Source organism: Protobothrops mucrosquamatus, unplaced genomic scaffold (genome assembly GCF_001527695.2).
Source record: "Protobothrops mucrosquamatus isolate PMUCROS unplaced genomic scaffold, P.Mucros_1.0 scaffold115, whole genome shotgun sequence".
NCBI classification, from domain to species: domain Eukaryota; kingdom Metazoa; phylum Chordata; class Lepidosauria; order Squamata; family Viperidae; genus Protobothrops; species Protobothrops mucrosquamatus.
Window position 1 is genome coordinate 1,235,778 of NW_015386487.1, and position 14,506 is coordinate 1,250,283.

At 61.0% G+C, this 14,506-nt stretch overlaps 2 protein-coding genes across 2 annotated transcripts; one reads left to right on the plus strand and one right to left on the minus strand.

The window, feature by feature from the left end:
* The first annotated feature begins 98 nt into the window (after positions 1-98).
* TAGLN (transgelin) lies at positions 99-3,075 on the plus strand. The gene is made up of 5 exons (XM_015812929.1): positions 99-139; positions 1,505-1,699; positions 1,808-1,985; positions 2,324-2,426; positions 2,663-3,075. The coding sequence occupies exons 2-5, from the start codon at positions 1,520-1,522 to the stop codon at positions 2,805-2,807; spliced, it is 606 nt and encodes a 201-aa protein (XP_015668415.1). The 5' UTR covers positions 99-139; positions 1,505-1,519; the 3' UTR covers positions 2,808-3,075.
* A 1,182-nt stretch (positions 3,076-4,257) lies between these two features.
* On the minus strand, positions 4,258-13,499 carry PCSK7 (proprotein convertase subtilisin/kexin type 7). Its single transcript, XM_015812880.1, has 15 exons — positions 13,047-13,499; positions 12,546-12,680; positions 11,822-11,987; positions 11,503-11,593; positions 11,064-11,118; positions 10,692-10,830; positions 9,567-9,667; positions 8,256-8,423; positions 7,726-7,833; positions 7,302-7,404; positions 5,798-5,954; positions 5,461-5,555; positions 5,288-5,381; positions 4,735-4,852; positions 4,258-4,544 (listed from the first exon to the last, which is right to left on the minus strand). The coding sequence occupies exons 1-15, from the start codon at positions 13,497-13,499 to the stop codon at positions 4,287-4,289; spliced, it is 2,241 nt and encodes a 746-aa protein (XP_015668366.1). The 3' UTR covers positions 4,258-4,286.
* Positions 13,500-14,506: the final 1,007 nt, after the last annotated feature.

A 14,506-nucleotide genomic window follows, 5' to 3' on the forward strand; every position in this document is an offset into this window, starting at 1 on the left:
TGGTGCGCAGCTTCAGCCATCGAGGAGGGGGAGGGCCAGTGATGTCATGGGCTGGAGGGCCGGAGCCTTTTAGCCCCTCTCCTGGGGCTGCAGAGTCCTGGCAGAGCAACATCTGGGGAGCCTCGGAGCCACCACAGCTGTAAGTGCCTCTCTAGCCGATTCAGTAGGAGCTGCCTTGGGGGTGTCTGGACCGCTTGCTTTGCTGGGGGGGGGGAAGAGGTCATCTGGAACAGTTACTGAGGGGGGCAGAACCTGGGGGATGCCAGGCTCTAGCAAAAAGCTGGGCTGGGGCAGATGGATCTTTCCCTGGTCCATCCCCGAGGTGCCAAATTGATCATCTGCCCTGGCAGGAGAGAGGGAGGCCTGGAAAGCCAGGAGGAAGCAGAATTGCTGGAAAATGCTGCCTTCACAGGCAGGTGAAGAAGGGCAGAGGGTCCTGGGTGGGGCCCTTTTCTTTGGCTCTGCCAAGGTGTCCCTAGATCCCTTTGCAGGCAGCCCAGAAAACATTTTCAGGATGCACTTAGACTTTGCTGAGGTCCTGCTGCCCTGGCTGGGAGACGGGCATGTGGGATTCCTGCAAGGCTTTGGGGGAACAGAGGCTATGAGCGGAAGCCAGAAAAGGGGTGGCAGGATTTACCAAGCATCCGCCAGCCCCCTGGCGTTTTCTGAACGTGTCCAGTCTGGGGCGTGGTGGCTGGAAGCAACTAGAGATTTGATCCTGGGCAGGAGGGAAGGGAGGGTTGCGAAGCCAGGGTTGACCAGGCCCAAGAGCAGCCGGACTGGGCGTACTGAGGATAGCAGTGATGCACTCCACCTTCCTGGTTTGAGCATGAGGGCAGTTGTGCTGGGCAACACCTGCTTCACCACCATCCTGGGACACTGGGTTCTGTGTGGCAGCGGGTCCATCCCACTTGCCGCCTGTGGCTGCGCAGCCCCCTGGGGCTCGACCTCTGCGGCTTCCGAACTGGAAATGTTGCTTCGGCCTCCTTGCCTGAAGCAAGGGCGAGGGGGCAGGGAGGGCAGTGGCCACCACTGGACCACTTGAGTGGGGCACAAAGGCAGCTGGAAGTACAGGATGGAAGACGGCAGGATCTTGGGACAGACCTGTTTGTTGCTGCCAGATTAGGAAAAGGTGCAAATGCCTGTATAGTGGAGGAGGAGGGGAGGGGGTCATCCAGTGGTATCTTCTTCAGCTAGCTGGCAAAGGTGAGATGACCAAACACCTGGGCTTGAGCAGCAGAGGAGCCTTTGTGAAACATGGGGGATGGGGGGGGAGTAAAGTCTCCCAATTCAGCCAAATGGTGTAAGAAAAAGTGGGCAGGCTAGGCAGGAAGTTTTGTTTCTCTGCCTAAAACCCTGCCTAAAAGCCGTGGGGAGGCCTGGAGAACCGATGGAAGCCTGTGCCTGAATGAGCCCCCATTGTTTTGCCTGCTGCCTGCCTGCATTTGGACCTCCAGTGGAACAGCCCAGCTGCCTCAGTCTCCTCGCCTGCTGTCTCCCCCAGACCCACCCTGCAGATATGGCAAACAAGGGGCCTTCCTTTGGGCTGAGCAGAGACGTCCAGGCCAAGATCGAGAAGAAATACGATGATGAGCTGGAAGAGCGTCTGGTCGAGTGGGTGGTGGCCCAGTGTGGGAGCGAGGTGGGACGCCCAGAGCGAGGGAGGCTGGGCTTCCAAGTCTGGCTGAAGAACGGCATTGTAAGTATTGGGGCTCCTCAGTCGCCTGGGAGGGGAGGACTTGGGGTGCCCGTTGGGGCCAGGGCCAGTCCTGGCAGGAGTTGCAGGTTTTCTTCGCTACCTGGGCAGATCCTTGGGAAGCTGATCAACAGCCTTAACCCCAGCGGCTGCAAGCCTGTGAAGATCCCGGACCCGCCTCCCAGCATGGTCTTCAAGCAGATGGAGCAGATCTCCCACTTTCTGAAGGCAGCCGAGGACTACGGGGTGGTGAAGACAGACATGTTCCAGACAGTTGATCTCTTTGAAGGTGGGGGGCTGTGATCTGGGGAGGGGGGGAGCTTGTGCCATTGCTCCAGAGCCAGAATTTGTCATCACCTCCTTGTCCCAGAAAGATTGGGGCCAAGTGGGAGTCCATCTTCCAAAGTGGCCAAGTTTCACATTCAGCAAAAATAGGCTGCTAGATTGCCCACAGATGGATCCCTTTTCTGACCAAGCCAGTCACCAAGGGGAGGGCTCCTTTCAAATGGGCAGCCTCAGCTTCAAATACCCCGCGGAGCACTGGGGGGGTGGTTTCCTGGGTAGGCTGTCCCCCTTAGAGAAATGCAGGGAATGTGCGGACCAGCCCAGCTCTGCTTTTCCTTCCAGCCAAGGACATGGCAGCTGTCCAGCGGACCCTCATGGCCTTGGGCAACCTGGCTGTGACCAAGAACGACGGGAATTACCAGGGGGACCCCTCGTGGTTCATGAAGTAAGTGGCGGCAGATGCACCCAAGGGCCTATTGCTTTGAGCAGCTAAACTACTCCTTTTAGGGGAGGCTGTACTGATTTTTGGCCTCAAGAGGAAGCAATTGCCCCTCTCATGCTCCGGTGGCAGAGGCTGCCTTCAGGGAAAGCAGAGCCTCGGCCTGCTGGCCGCAGCACAAGGGCTTGCCAGGGAGAGTACCGTGCCAAAGGCTCTCTTGTGAACCCCCTTTCCCTCCCCAGGAAGGCCCAGGAGAACAAGCGAGACTTCTCCGACAGCCAGCTGAAGGAGGGCAAGAATGTGATCGGCTTACAGATGGGCTCTAACAAAGGGGCATCGCAGGCGGGCATGACGGGCTACGGCCGACCTCGGCAGATCATCAGCTAAGCAGTCCAGCTGCTGTGCTGTTCCTCCCACCCCCCCAAGCTGGCTGGTCTTCCCGCTCCTGCTAACAGCCTGGCAAGCTCTGCCCCTCTGCTGCTGCCGCTGCCACCAGGGGTATCCGCAGGGAACCTCCCCACCGTGCCCCCTAAGCAGTTCCCGGAAGGGGCACTGTGCCCAAAGACTCATGCTGCTGCTGCATAGCAACGGCCAGCCAGGCAGCCAACCTGCTCCAGAGCTGCCGGCCTCTGCATGCTGCCCACTTCACCCACCCACCCACCACACCCTCCCGACCTGCTTTGGCCCTGGCACAAATCCTGGGGCTGTCGAAAGGCTTCTCCCAACTGCAGAACCAAACTTGGCTGAAGGTGCGTGAGGAAAGGAGCCTCTCTTGACAAACTCTGCTAAGGGCACAGAACAAAGCTACTTTTGTACTTTTTTGGGGGTTATTCATTAGATTAAAAACTGAATCTTTTAGGTTCCTTGGCTATGATTTGAGTTTCTTCTCCTCTGCTGCTGCTGCTATGATGCCAGGAATATCTTTGGCGAGCAGAACAGCAGGACCCAAAGAGCATGGAAGGCCAGGCCGAAGGCTCCCCACACCCCTCCTGCTCAGCAGAGGGACATTGCCAGGCCAGGGCCAGGCCTCATTCCACCGTTTGGCAAGTCCAGGAGGCAGAGAGTGGGGGGGAGGGACTGAGCTAGAAATGGCCCAAAGCTTCTGCTGAGTTACACCTTTCTGGCCGCCTCAGGAGGGGGTGTTGGGGAGGAGGGGGGAGGACCGGCCTTCTCCTGGTGCAGGCAGCGTACAGAGGGAGCAGCAGCGCTGGATTTTCAAGAGTTTATTTTGGAAAAGTGCAAAAGAATAATTCTGGCTGCTGCTCATCCAAAGCCCGAAAAATCAAAACGCGTCCTCCAGCTTGAGGGTGACTTTGGATGAGAAAGCCAAGTCCCCAGAAAGACCCCCAGGGGAGGGTCCCAGGAGCCTCAGTGGAAGAACCAATTTGGTGCCCTCCGAGCAGCTCCCAGCCCCTCAGGCAAGGCAAGCTCAGGAGCCAAGCAAGGCCTGGTCCAGCTACGGCGTACAGCCAGTCGGGGCAGAGAGCAAGGTAGAGCAGCGGGTTGGCAGAACCAGGGCCTGCCAGGCAGTGGGGCGAGGAGAGGAGCGCTGGGTGCAGCATGAGCCCAGTTCATGGCCACAACCCCCTTCTGGCCAGCAGCAGCCCCTCTCCTCCACCGGCCAGAGTTTCTCGTCCTTCGGCTGGACTGGTCTCCTTGCCCCTGCACTGCCCAGCTGGGGCCCAGGAATCCCCTCTGGGCCAAAGAGGGGACGGGCACAGCCAAGAAGGCCACAGAAAAGCCGAGTTACTTCTCGGGAACTGCTGGGGCAGGGGAAGCCTCTCAGCTGATCTCCAAAGTATAGAGCAGAGGGAGGCAGCACTAGCATGCTCAGCAAGCCATGACCGAGGTAAACCTCCATGAGGTTTAGCAATCCTCTCCCCAGTGAGGACCTTGAGATCCCCAGCTGTCCTCCAGGCCTCGCAGGCCCGGGGATGGTTGCGCGGCCTCGGCCTCCTTGCGCAGGGGCACTGTGTGATCCATCACAGCTCCTTCTTCCAGGCTCTTGGAGGCCCGGCAGCTGCGAGCTGGGAGATCAAAGGCCACGTTGTTGCACGTCAGGAATGCTTCCAGCATGTAGTAGAAGGTCCAAAAGACAGCAAAGCAACCGAGCAGCATCAGAGTCTGGGGAAGGAAGTGGCAGAGGCTTAGGTAAAGCACATGGACCCTCCTCCGAGTGGGATCAAGACCCTCCCCAAAGTGGCAACTGCTCAGGGGCTCCTTCCTCCCATGCAAAGCAGGGCTGTGTTGCCAACTGGCGCCTTCTCTCAGTCCCACCAGATCTCCATCCCCCACCCAGCGGGAAGGGTGTCACCTTGAGGGTGTTGGCAGTGATGGTGTAGGGCTGCTGCTCGGGGATCCGGAGGCCCGGGGGGCAAGGCAAGGCAAAGTCCCTGTTCAGGAACTGGCCACTCATCGCCTTCTCCAGCAGCCTGCAGGGGGAGAGGGGCTCTGCTGATCACCGCAGGGACAACGGGGCCCCCTGTGTCCTCTGCTAGTCACCCCAAATGACTGTCTTCCTCCCCCCCCCGAAAGAAAGTCATGTGTTCAGCAAGTCACACACATTGCACACCAGTTGTGCAACAGGAAGGTGCCAGAGGGCAAAGCAGTGCTGGCACTGCAAAGAACGGCCCAGGCCTTGCAAAGCTGATGCTGGGCCTGGGGAGCTGCAAGGCCAGCTACTTTTCCAGATGAGCAGCCTTCATGCTGCACACTCCCCATGCCCCCCCCATCCAACTCGCTAGCTCAGCATGCCCTTGGAAGCTGTCCATAGAGTGTCTCGTGTGGGCACGGCTGCTGCAAAGACTTTCTGCTGAAGGGCCTGGCAGGGAGACGCTCTGACCCTGGCTGCTTTCTGTCCCTCTCACCTCTGCCGCTCCTGGATCTGAGAGGGGGTCCACGATGAGCCGTAGAGGGTCAGCTGCCACTGGTCCAGCCTGCCCGCTCTCTGCGTCTCATCGCCTGAAGAAGAAGCAGGTCACAAAGCATGGGGAGAGTGCCTTGCTTCCCTATTGCTCAGGCTGAGGGGTAGGAAACTCACCCATGTCACGGATTGTCAGCCGATAGGTGCCCTGGGCCTCCTCGCCCCAGCAGCGCACAGTGGAGAAGGTCCAGTCCACAAAGCCAGTGGGATCTCTGTGGGGAGAAGCAGAGAAGTTGGGCGGAGGCTTCTCTCCTTAGCCCCCACCCGACTGAGCCTGGAAACTCTGGGTCTGCAAGAGAAACACTGTTGGGCCTTGAATGTCCAGTGAGGCCAGCTGCCAGACCAGGTCACAGGTGCCTTCCCAGGTGCCTGAGGGGATGGTCCTGCCCCCATTTTGGTACCTGGCCCCACAAGATTCCCTTCCACTCCTACCCCCAAGCAGCAGTGCACTCACGAATCCATGCTGCGTGCTGTCCCAACCAGGGAGTCCATGCCGCTGGGGCAGAGGAGGTGGATCTCCAGATTGCCACGGCGTGGGTGGGTGATGCTCACCGTCACGGCCACGTGCTCCAGCGTCTTCAACCCCGACAGCTCCAGGTCAGCTTCAGTCACTAAGGAAGGGGGGGGGAGAACAGCTGTGTCCCAAATGCGGGGTCTGCAAAGGTCTCCCAACCGAGAGGCTTTCCAAAGGCTCTGGGCACTTGCTGGGGGGGGGGGGTCAAGAGAACCCAGCAATGAGATCTTTGCATCCTGCCCATGTAGGCAGCATTTATAACACGCGTTTCTCTTTCCACAAGTCACAAGACTGCCACAGATCCCAAAGCCCCCAGGAGAGGCATTTTTAATAAGGGGCAGGATAAATTCACAGGGATCAAAGTTGATCCCTTGGCAATTGCTGAGAAGCCAGGAATTGTGGCCAGGAGAAGCAGCGCTGCCTTCCAGAGTATCTGTGGCTTTCAGACCAGGTTTGGATTCACGCTGACTGTTGGTAGGAACTCTTCCTCCCATTCCTTTCAGACCTTCCTTGAGGGGGTGTCAAGACCCCCCTCCCCCCAGTAGGGGAGGGGGAAGCTCTCAGCTCAATCTTGCTAAGCGCTGGGTGGGATTCTCCCCTGGCAAGGGAGGGGATTGCTGTGTTTTGCAGTATTGAAGCTTGGAGAATCCCACTCCTACCCCCACCCCCACCCCACCATCAGCTGGAAATCCTCCCCCCAGGCCTGACCCTGACCCCTTCTCCAAGATTTGGCATTTCCCAGCCCTGCCTCTGTCGTTCTGCTACGTCCTCCTTCAATAATTCCTTCTAGGGGAAAGTCTCCCCTGGACAGCAAGGCCTGCATGGAAGCTAGGAAGAAGCTCGCTGCCCATCTGGACCCAGCTCCCATGGGCAGAGGGGAGCCAGACCCCCAACCCTGGCCAAAGGGATTGGGGTGAGTAAAGGGCTGGCTGGCCAGCCAAGTCCATCAAGCGCCTCTCCCCTCCAGCCTGACCCTCTCCCAGCTGCCTTGCCTGCCAGGGAGGCCACTGAGTTGCCAGGCTCCTCTGGTGCCAACCAGATGCCAAGCCAGTTGCAGGAGGGATCTGTTTCTGCAGAACTGGCAGGCAGGGAGCCCGCCAGGCAAGGGAAGTCTGCTGATTCCCTCCTTGGCTGAGCCTGAGGAAAGGCAGGATGCCTCTGCCGTGGACAGAGCATGGCCAAACAGAAGCTGCAACATTGCCTAAAATGGAGAGCAAGCTACAGCCCTGGGCACTTGCCACCTCCGCTGGCAGGGCTGAGCATTTCCACTTCAGTCAGGCTCCTCGGCCCTCCACCAGCGCTCCTTGCATCCCTGCCCTTGGTCTGCCTGTCCCCAACCCCTGCCCCTCTTCTGCTCCGGGCAGAGGCCAGCCCTCCAGTGAAATGGGTGGAGCAAGGCCCAATTCCCAAGCTGCCCTCTCCCTCCACCCAGAACTGCACGGACCGTTCCAGGTGGCTTCCAACTGCCCCGGGTCCAGGGGGATGGCTCTCTTCTCCTTCAGAAGGGGGCTGATGTAGGAGGCCAGATAAGGGACAGACTCCCAGACCTGCCAGACGAACAAGAGAGGATTCTGCTTTCCTGCACCACCAAGGCAGCCCCCCACCCCCACCGTCGCAGACCAGCCCTCATGCCCAGAATAGTGACGCCAGCATGGCTGCCCAGGAGAATGGCTGCCTGTCTTCCAGGGCGCCTGAAGGCTACCTTCCCTGCCAGCTGCAGTTTAAGGGAGGGAGTCCTGCACCCTTTTCCTGGGAAGGTTCAAGCCAGACAGAAGGAGAGGCTCGCCTCTCTTCTGATTACAAAACGGGGCTTACACCACCACTCTCCACCGACAAGGCCCTGAAGCCCAGTGGAGGCAGGGGCGCACCTTGGCTGCGTTGACCAACCGCCAGGCATTCAGCAGTCCGAATCCATGTTGGTGACTGTGGCTTAGGCCAGCCTGGTTGACGTCCCAGCAGGCACGATGGTCTTCGTACTGTGGAAGGGGACAGCAGGGAGAGCTGGTCAAGGCAAGGCAAGCCCCTGGGGCCCTGATCGGAGGCCGGAGAAGACCCGGGATGGAGGGGCCATGCTTCCTGGCCAGGGCTCCCACTTCATACAGACTGGGAAGGCATGCCTGGCACAAGCCCATGGTAGCAGGGTAGCAGGGAGAAGCAGCCTGGGCCATGCCAAGGGTCAGCACTGGGTGACTAGAGTGGCTTCAGGCAGTCTGGAGGAAGAGGACAACTCCTCCTTGGAGGTAGCCCAGAAGAGAAGCAGTGGGGTACCCTCGTCGCACCCATTAAAAGGCCCCCAGCACACCACCCTGCAGGAATGGGGGGGAGGCTCTGGCCAATGGAAAGAGAGCCAGCTCAGGTGCCAATGGCTGGCTGGGGTGCCTCTGTGGGCTTGGCTCACCTGAGTGGCAGTGAAGACTATGATATGCTGGACATCCCGCCAGGTGAGGCAGGGGCGCACCTGCAGCATAAGGGCAATCAGTCCGGCAGCCAAGGGTGCTGCGGCAGAAGTGCCCGTGTGCCCTTCTGTGCAGCCCGTCCCCCTCTGCAAATCCCAGTCTGTTGTTGCCTGCAGAGAAACAGGAACTCTGAGAGGAGCCGGCCAGGAAGAGGTGCCCTAGGAAGTCTATTCTGAGGGATTGCAGACTCCCAAGTGGGGGGGGGAGCTCCAGCCAGATTCTCAAGGACACAGAGAGGAGAGCTCTGATGCCTTGAAAGCAGGCAGGGTCCTTGGCCCTCTCCCCCTCGCAAAACGGATGAGTCCTGGGGTTGCCTGGCCCTTGGTCCACTCCTTGCTGGGATGGGATCTGGGCTGCTTCCATGCAGAACTATTAGTTTCAGGCACTGAGGAGGATGGAGGTGGGATGGGGAGTGCTTGGTCTGCCTTCTTGGGGACTTCCCTTCTTCCTCCCTTGCCAAGAGGGGTGAGCTAACCGAGGATCTGTCCCTTCGGTCAGCTGCTAACAGCTGCAATTGGGATCCTGCAAATCCATCTTTAAACAGGCACTTGCTCTGCCAGGAAATGGCAGCCAAGAAGCCTGGAGAAATTCTTCCCATTAGGAAACATCAACACGCTGAGAGGCCTGGCAGAAAAAATCAGACTTCTCAGGCCAGCCACTGGCCCTGGGAGGACCATGTCTGGGGCCAGAGGGTCGGACAGAGATGCACTCATGCAGGTGGGCAGCGGGAGCCCCTGGCCTCATCCTCCTGCTTGGCTGCCCTATGGGAGGATGGACCTGTCTGGCTGGCTCCCTGCATTTGGCCCAGCATCCCCAACAGAAGCTGACAGAAAGGGGTCCCTGTCATGGAGTAGAAGCAAAAGGGAGGACACGGAGTTGCCTATTGGAAAAGCTGCAGTTGCTGCAACAAAAAACAAGAGCCACAAAGGTGCCTGGAAAAGAGGGGCTCTTTTTCCTCCACGTCCTCTGGGTGGCCTAAAGGAGAGTCCGAGACTCCCGGTGCCAGGGCCTTTGCCAACAAAGGTGGCAAGATCCTCAAGGGGTCTCAGCTGGGACTTTCTCTGACCATGGCTGGCGAGATGGAAGATATAAGCCAGGAGGGCTCTGGAAGAAAGGAGGTGCAGCTTGTCTGCCCCCCATAACAGCCCATCTGGGAATACTTGGGGAATCCTCCTTGGCATCAAAAGAGACAAAGTCCCACCAGTACTGAGAAAGGACAGGCAAGCCAGGCGCTCAAGGGGGCTTCTACTCACAATGCTTCTCATCAACTTGTCACCTCCGCTGAAGGTCACGGCCAGCATGGAGGCGCACTCCTCCGCATAGAATGGCTTGTAGCCCATCTCATCCACGGCGCCTGGGGAACAGACAGCAGAGACCCCAACACTGGGACTACAGGAACCAACTGGATTCCTACTGCCTGGCCTTGCTGGCTTTTTCCCCATAGGACCAGCATTGCTAGCCAGGGGGGTCTTGCCATGGGACAGAGCCCCTGAGTGTCCATGAGCCTCCCTTGCAGCCTGGCCTCCTTTTTTGTGACTGCAGAGTGAAGCACACACTTCTGCGGGAGAACCCAGAGACCCACAGCTGGAAGGAAGGAAGGAAGGAGCCTTTGAGGCCCAGGAAGAACATGATAACACCCTCCTCCCCTCCCCTCCCCTCCCCTCCCCTCCTGAATAGCGGCTGCTGGGCCTCTTCCTGAGCAACTCCCAGGCAGCTTCTCCGTGCCTGCTGAAATCTCCCTATGGGCTGGCAATGCTGCTCCCTTCCATTTGGACAGTGACTCTCCCGGCCTGTGCTGGTTTCAGCCTGGCAATGAGTCCCTCCCGGCCAGATGAAGGTGGCAGATGAGCAACATCAGGCCAGCTTCTTGGGCTCTCTCTCTCTGGCAGGGAAATTTACCACTGTTCTGTCCAGTAATGCTGGACGTCAGACCAGTCGCTCCAAGCGAGAGGCACACACATCCTGCAACAGGCACCATGCTGCCTTCCCTCCCCCCCCACCAAAAGGCCCCTCACTGTCAACCCAGGGATGGCGAAGGGCCACCCAGAGACTCTTGGCCTAGGCCATTCCCCTGAATTCTGCCTCAGCTGCAGGCTCAGAGCTGGCACAATGGAAAGGGGAAACACAGCCAAAGCTGCTCTCAAGAAGCCCCGGCAGGGCCCAGATCTTGGGAGGGGAACCTAGAAACTGTTTCGCATCTCAAATGGCACAGGGTGCAAATGCCATTTTCCTGCTCTCCTGTTGCCCAAACAGCTCCCCAAACAGCCATCAGGGCACCTGGGCCTCCCCCACGGCCAGAAAAGGGCGCCCATCTTGGGAGGGAACCTGGCCTGGGGAAGGCGAAAGCACAGAGAGCCCTGCACTAGCTGAGCCGTTACCAATGGTGACTGTGTAGATGGAGTTGGCGTAGCCATCATAGTTGCAGTTGTCATTGTGATGTCCCCCATTGCCACTGGCCACCACGAAGATGCTGCCGAAGCCCCTCCGGCCAGCAATTACGCCATGCTGCAGAGCGGCCTGTGGAGGAGAAAACGGGCAACGCTTCAGGAGGGGAGGCTGCAAGAACACTCCCACCCTCCCCCACTTCTGCCCAGCTGACAACCTGCCAGAAAAAGGCCAAGACTGCAGAACCTCATTAGCTGCCTGGCCCTGTGGAGGCTGGGGCACCACCGAGTCCACCCTGGACTCCTGGGCTCTGGCCCCCTGCAAACATCGGGCACACAGCCCCACACATCTGCCTTCCTTCATACCTTTCCAAGCTGATGGGGGCCATCCACTGTTTTGCCATCATCATCTGGGCCCCAGCTGCCAAGGAAGAGGCAGAGAAGGGCATTTAAAGGCACGAGGAGGAGAGCAAGGGCTGGGTTCAACACGCACGCACGGACACCCACACCAAAAGAGAAGGGCAAGGGGACTCTGAGTGAGCGGGCATTTGCTGTCCTCTGCAGGAGAAGCCAGGAAAGCCTCTCTGGGCGGCCCACCAATGGCCAGGTCCTCTCTCAGTCCAGCCCACTGCACAGGGCTGCTGTTGAGAGGAAATTGGGGAGGAAAGACGTATGGTCACCATCTGAAGCTAGTTATAAAGTAATAATGAGGGCAGGACAAAAATACACAAAATAAATGTCTCTAGGGCAGCTCACAACACAACCACGCCAGGCCCTGCTCCCAGCCTTGTGTCTTCCTGCAGACCTGCAACTGTAGATGTCATTGATCTGATAGTGCTTGTTAAAGGCGACGGCCTCCAGGCTGTCTGTGAGGGGCCCATCCAGCACGCGGATCCCTGTGGGACAAGAGACTCCAGGTGACGCCACCGGGCATGGGGGGGAGGAGGAGGAGTTTGTGTGGCACAAGGCCAAGGAGGTCTGAAAGTACAAATTTCCTTTAGAACCTTAAGGGGGCTGGGCCTCTTTCTCTGCCCACTTATGCAGCTGGGGGCTACTCCCTCTCTTACCCGATTGGTAGCTAGGCAGTCTCCCCCCTCCCCTGCAGAACTGGGAGGGAGCAGCACCTGCAATCCGGCTCCCAAAGGCAACGCCCACAGCGCAGAAGCTGTTGTTGGACACGGCTGCAATTTCCCCAGCACAGCGGGTCCCATGGTGGTTGCCGTTCTCCTCGTCGGGGTGGGGCATGGGGTCAGGATCATTGGAGTTCAAGTCGTAGCTGCCTTCCGGGCTCTGGGAGAGAGAGCAGCCTGAGACGCCTCCTCTCATGGGCCCAGGAGGGGGAAGCTAGCACGTTCCTGCCCATGGCCTTCAAGCCTGAATGGACTCTAATGTCCAGAACTCCCAGCCAACCTAGCCCAACCAATCCAATCCTCTTCCAAAGGGCTTGAAAAAGCCATCCCCCAGCAGCACTTCAATGCCCATCTTGGCTGCCAGGCCTTCTGAGAGGAAAACTAGCGGGGTGGGAAACAAGCCCCGTCCCACTGCTTAATCCACTGAGAGGCTCAACAATTCTAGGGAGGGGAGACCTTCTGGAGAGGCTGCAGCAGCATCCCCACAGCCCAGAGACAGCCGCTTTCTCAGGGGCATCTCTGAATTCACGGGCAGCCCAGCTTCCTGGGCTCCCCCCACCCGTTTCTCACCGAGGTCAGCTGAGCCAACCACCCAAAAAGGCTCCCCAAACCCAGCCCAGACTGCCCTTCCTCTGCCCACTTCCTTTCCTGGTTGAGAAAGGAAAACGCCACCCCATGGACTTGAACTGCAGCGGGGGGTGGGGGGGCAGCCACTCACGTAGTTTGGCTGGATGTCCTTGATGGTGTGTTCAACACCATCATCCACCACCACCACCGTCACCCCCTGGCCCGTCACATTCCGCTCCCACACGCCTGTCACATTGATGTCCATCCCAGGCCTCTTGCGATTGTCCTGGTTACGAGAGAGCAAACGTGGCCAGCAAGGGGGCAGCATCCAGAGAGCCTCTGGCCCCTCGCAAAGCCATACTGGTGGCGGCGGCCCTCCGATGGGCTGCTCCCTGGCACACAGTGGCCGATGGGGGCTGGAGGAAGGCAACTGTTGGCCCGGAGCCCCTCCTCCCCCACCAGCCAAGACGCCCACAGGCAACAGAGCAGAGGCCCACGCCCCCATTTTAAGGCCTGCTGCATCGCTCCTTCCTCCGGCGGCTGGAACAAGGGGGGAGAGCGCAGGGATGCCCAGCCGGGCCTGGTGGGGGGCTTCTAGCGCCAGGGGCCTGGGGAGGGCAGCGACTAAAGCCCACCGGGAGACCCGGCTTACCAGGTGCCACTGCTGGGGGAACTTGGGGTCGTTGAAGTGCAGGGCGCGCTTCGAGCGCTTGAGGAGCCGCTGAGCCGCGTGCCACCCCACGCCTGCGTGCCGCGCGAAAAGGGCCTCGGCAGCCCTCCGGACCGCTCCGGGAGGCGGGTCGGAGGCGCTTGCAGGCCGGTAGGCCAAGAGGTAGTGGCCCTTCAGTTCGCCGATTCGGCCCACGTTGACTAGACGGGCCTCGCGGGCCAAGTCATCGGCCAGCCGGTCCAGATCCTCCTCGGGACCGGTCAGGCGCACGGCCCACGTCAGGCTCTCCGGGCAGCGGGCAACAGAGCAAGGCTGGGTCCCCGGCGCCCCGAAGGCGCTCCTAAGCCCGCGGGGGGGGAGCAGCAGCAGCAGCAGCAGTGGGAGCAGCAGCAGCGCCCGTCCAGGGCAGCGGCGAGCGTCCCCGGCGGCCTCCATCACAGCCGTCCATGGCGGGGCCCGGCGCCCCGGGGCAGCATCGGACCAGCGGGCTGCCGGGAGAAAGGGGGGCGTGAGCGGGGACCCCTGGCCGGACGGGCCGCCCGCGCCAGCTCGTCTCCGGGTGCTGTGTGCTCGCCCGGGCGAAGGGAAGCGGGAAGCGGAGCCAGCCCCGCGCGGAGCGCCCAGCCGCAGGACCGGCTCCCTCGCCGCCAGACACGGCGGGCGGCCCTGCGGAGGGCGAGGCGGGCCGGGGAAGCTCTCCTCTCCCTCACCCCCCCACGACTAGCCAAGGGAAGCCCGTCACCCCCAGCCCAGCCGAGGGGCACCCACCGCGCGAGCTGGGGCGGAGCCGAGGGCGGGGCGAGTTCCGGCGGTGGGAGAGTGCCGAACGTCACGTCCGCTGCCCGCTGAGCCCCTCCCTCCCGGCTGGCGGGGCGGTGCAGGGGACCAGCAGCCGGCACCATGACAGTCCTCCTCGGTCGAGCGAGGGGCGGAGCCTTCGCGGCTCGCTCTGCACATGCTCGGCCGCCGCCCCCGCTCCCGCCCGCCCCTCCCGGCTGACAGGGGGCGCTGCGCGCGCGTCGGACTTTCCCTGCCGCCGCTCTGGCCGCTCGGCCTCGCGGCGCCGCCCGCCGGCAGGAAGAGCAGGCCGCGCCGAGACGGCCGCAGGTCGTGCAGGGCGCGGTGTGACGGGCGAGGGTCCCGCGGCCGGAGGGGCAGGGCGAGCGCCGGGCCCGGCTCCCCGCGGCCGCGTCGGGCTGTCCTGGAGGGGCCGCAGCGTTGCCCCTCGGTCCGGGCGATGGCGTCGGAAGAGGCGGCCATGGCCGAGGCGAAGGCCCCCGCGGATGCGGAGCCCCCCCGCGCAGGCCCCGGCGCCGCCCCCAGGTAGGCCGGGCGAGACCGGGGAACGGCCTGCCGCGTCGCCGCGGAGAGGGCCCTGCGGGAGACGGGCAGCCCGCAGTCGGAAGGCCGGCGGGGCCCCGGGCGGGGTTAGGGGTGGCTGC

Bases quoted from the DNA above. Each gene is read 5' to 3' on its own strand.
- TAGLN (XM_015812929.1), top strand. From the start codon at position 1,520: ATGGCAAACAAGGGGCCTTCCTTTGGGCTGAGCAGAGACGTCCAGGCC. The intron at 1,986-2,323 runs GTGGGGGGCTGT...TTTTCCTTCCAG, and splicing joins GACAGTTGATCTCTTTGAAG to CCAAGGACATGGCAGCTGTC. The intron at 2,427-2,662 runs GTAAGTGGCGGC...TTCCCTCCCCAG, and splicing joins GACCCCTCGTGGTTCATGAA to GAAGGCCCAGGAGAACAAGC.
- PCSK7 (XM_015812880.1), bottom strand. From the start codon at position 13,499: ATGGAGGCCGCCGGGGACGCTCGCCGCTGCCCTGGACGGGCGCTGCTG. The intron at 11,988-12,545 runs GTGAGTGGCTGC...TCTCTCTCCCAG, and splicing joins AGGACATCCAGCCAAACTAC to AGCCCGGAAGGCAGCTACGA. The intron at 5,556-5,797 runs GTGAGTGCACTG...TTCTCCCCACAG, and splicing joins ACAGCACGCAGCATGGATTC to AGATCCCACTGGCTTTGTGG.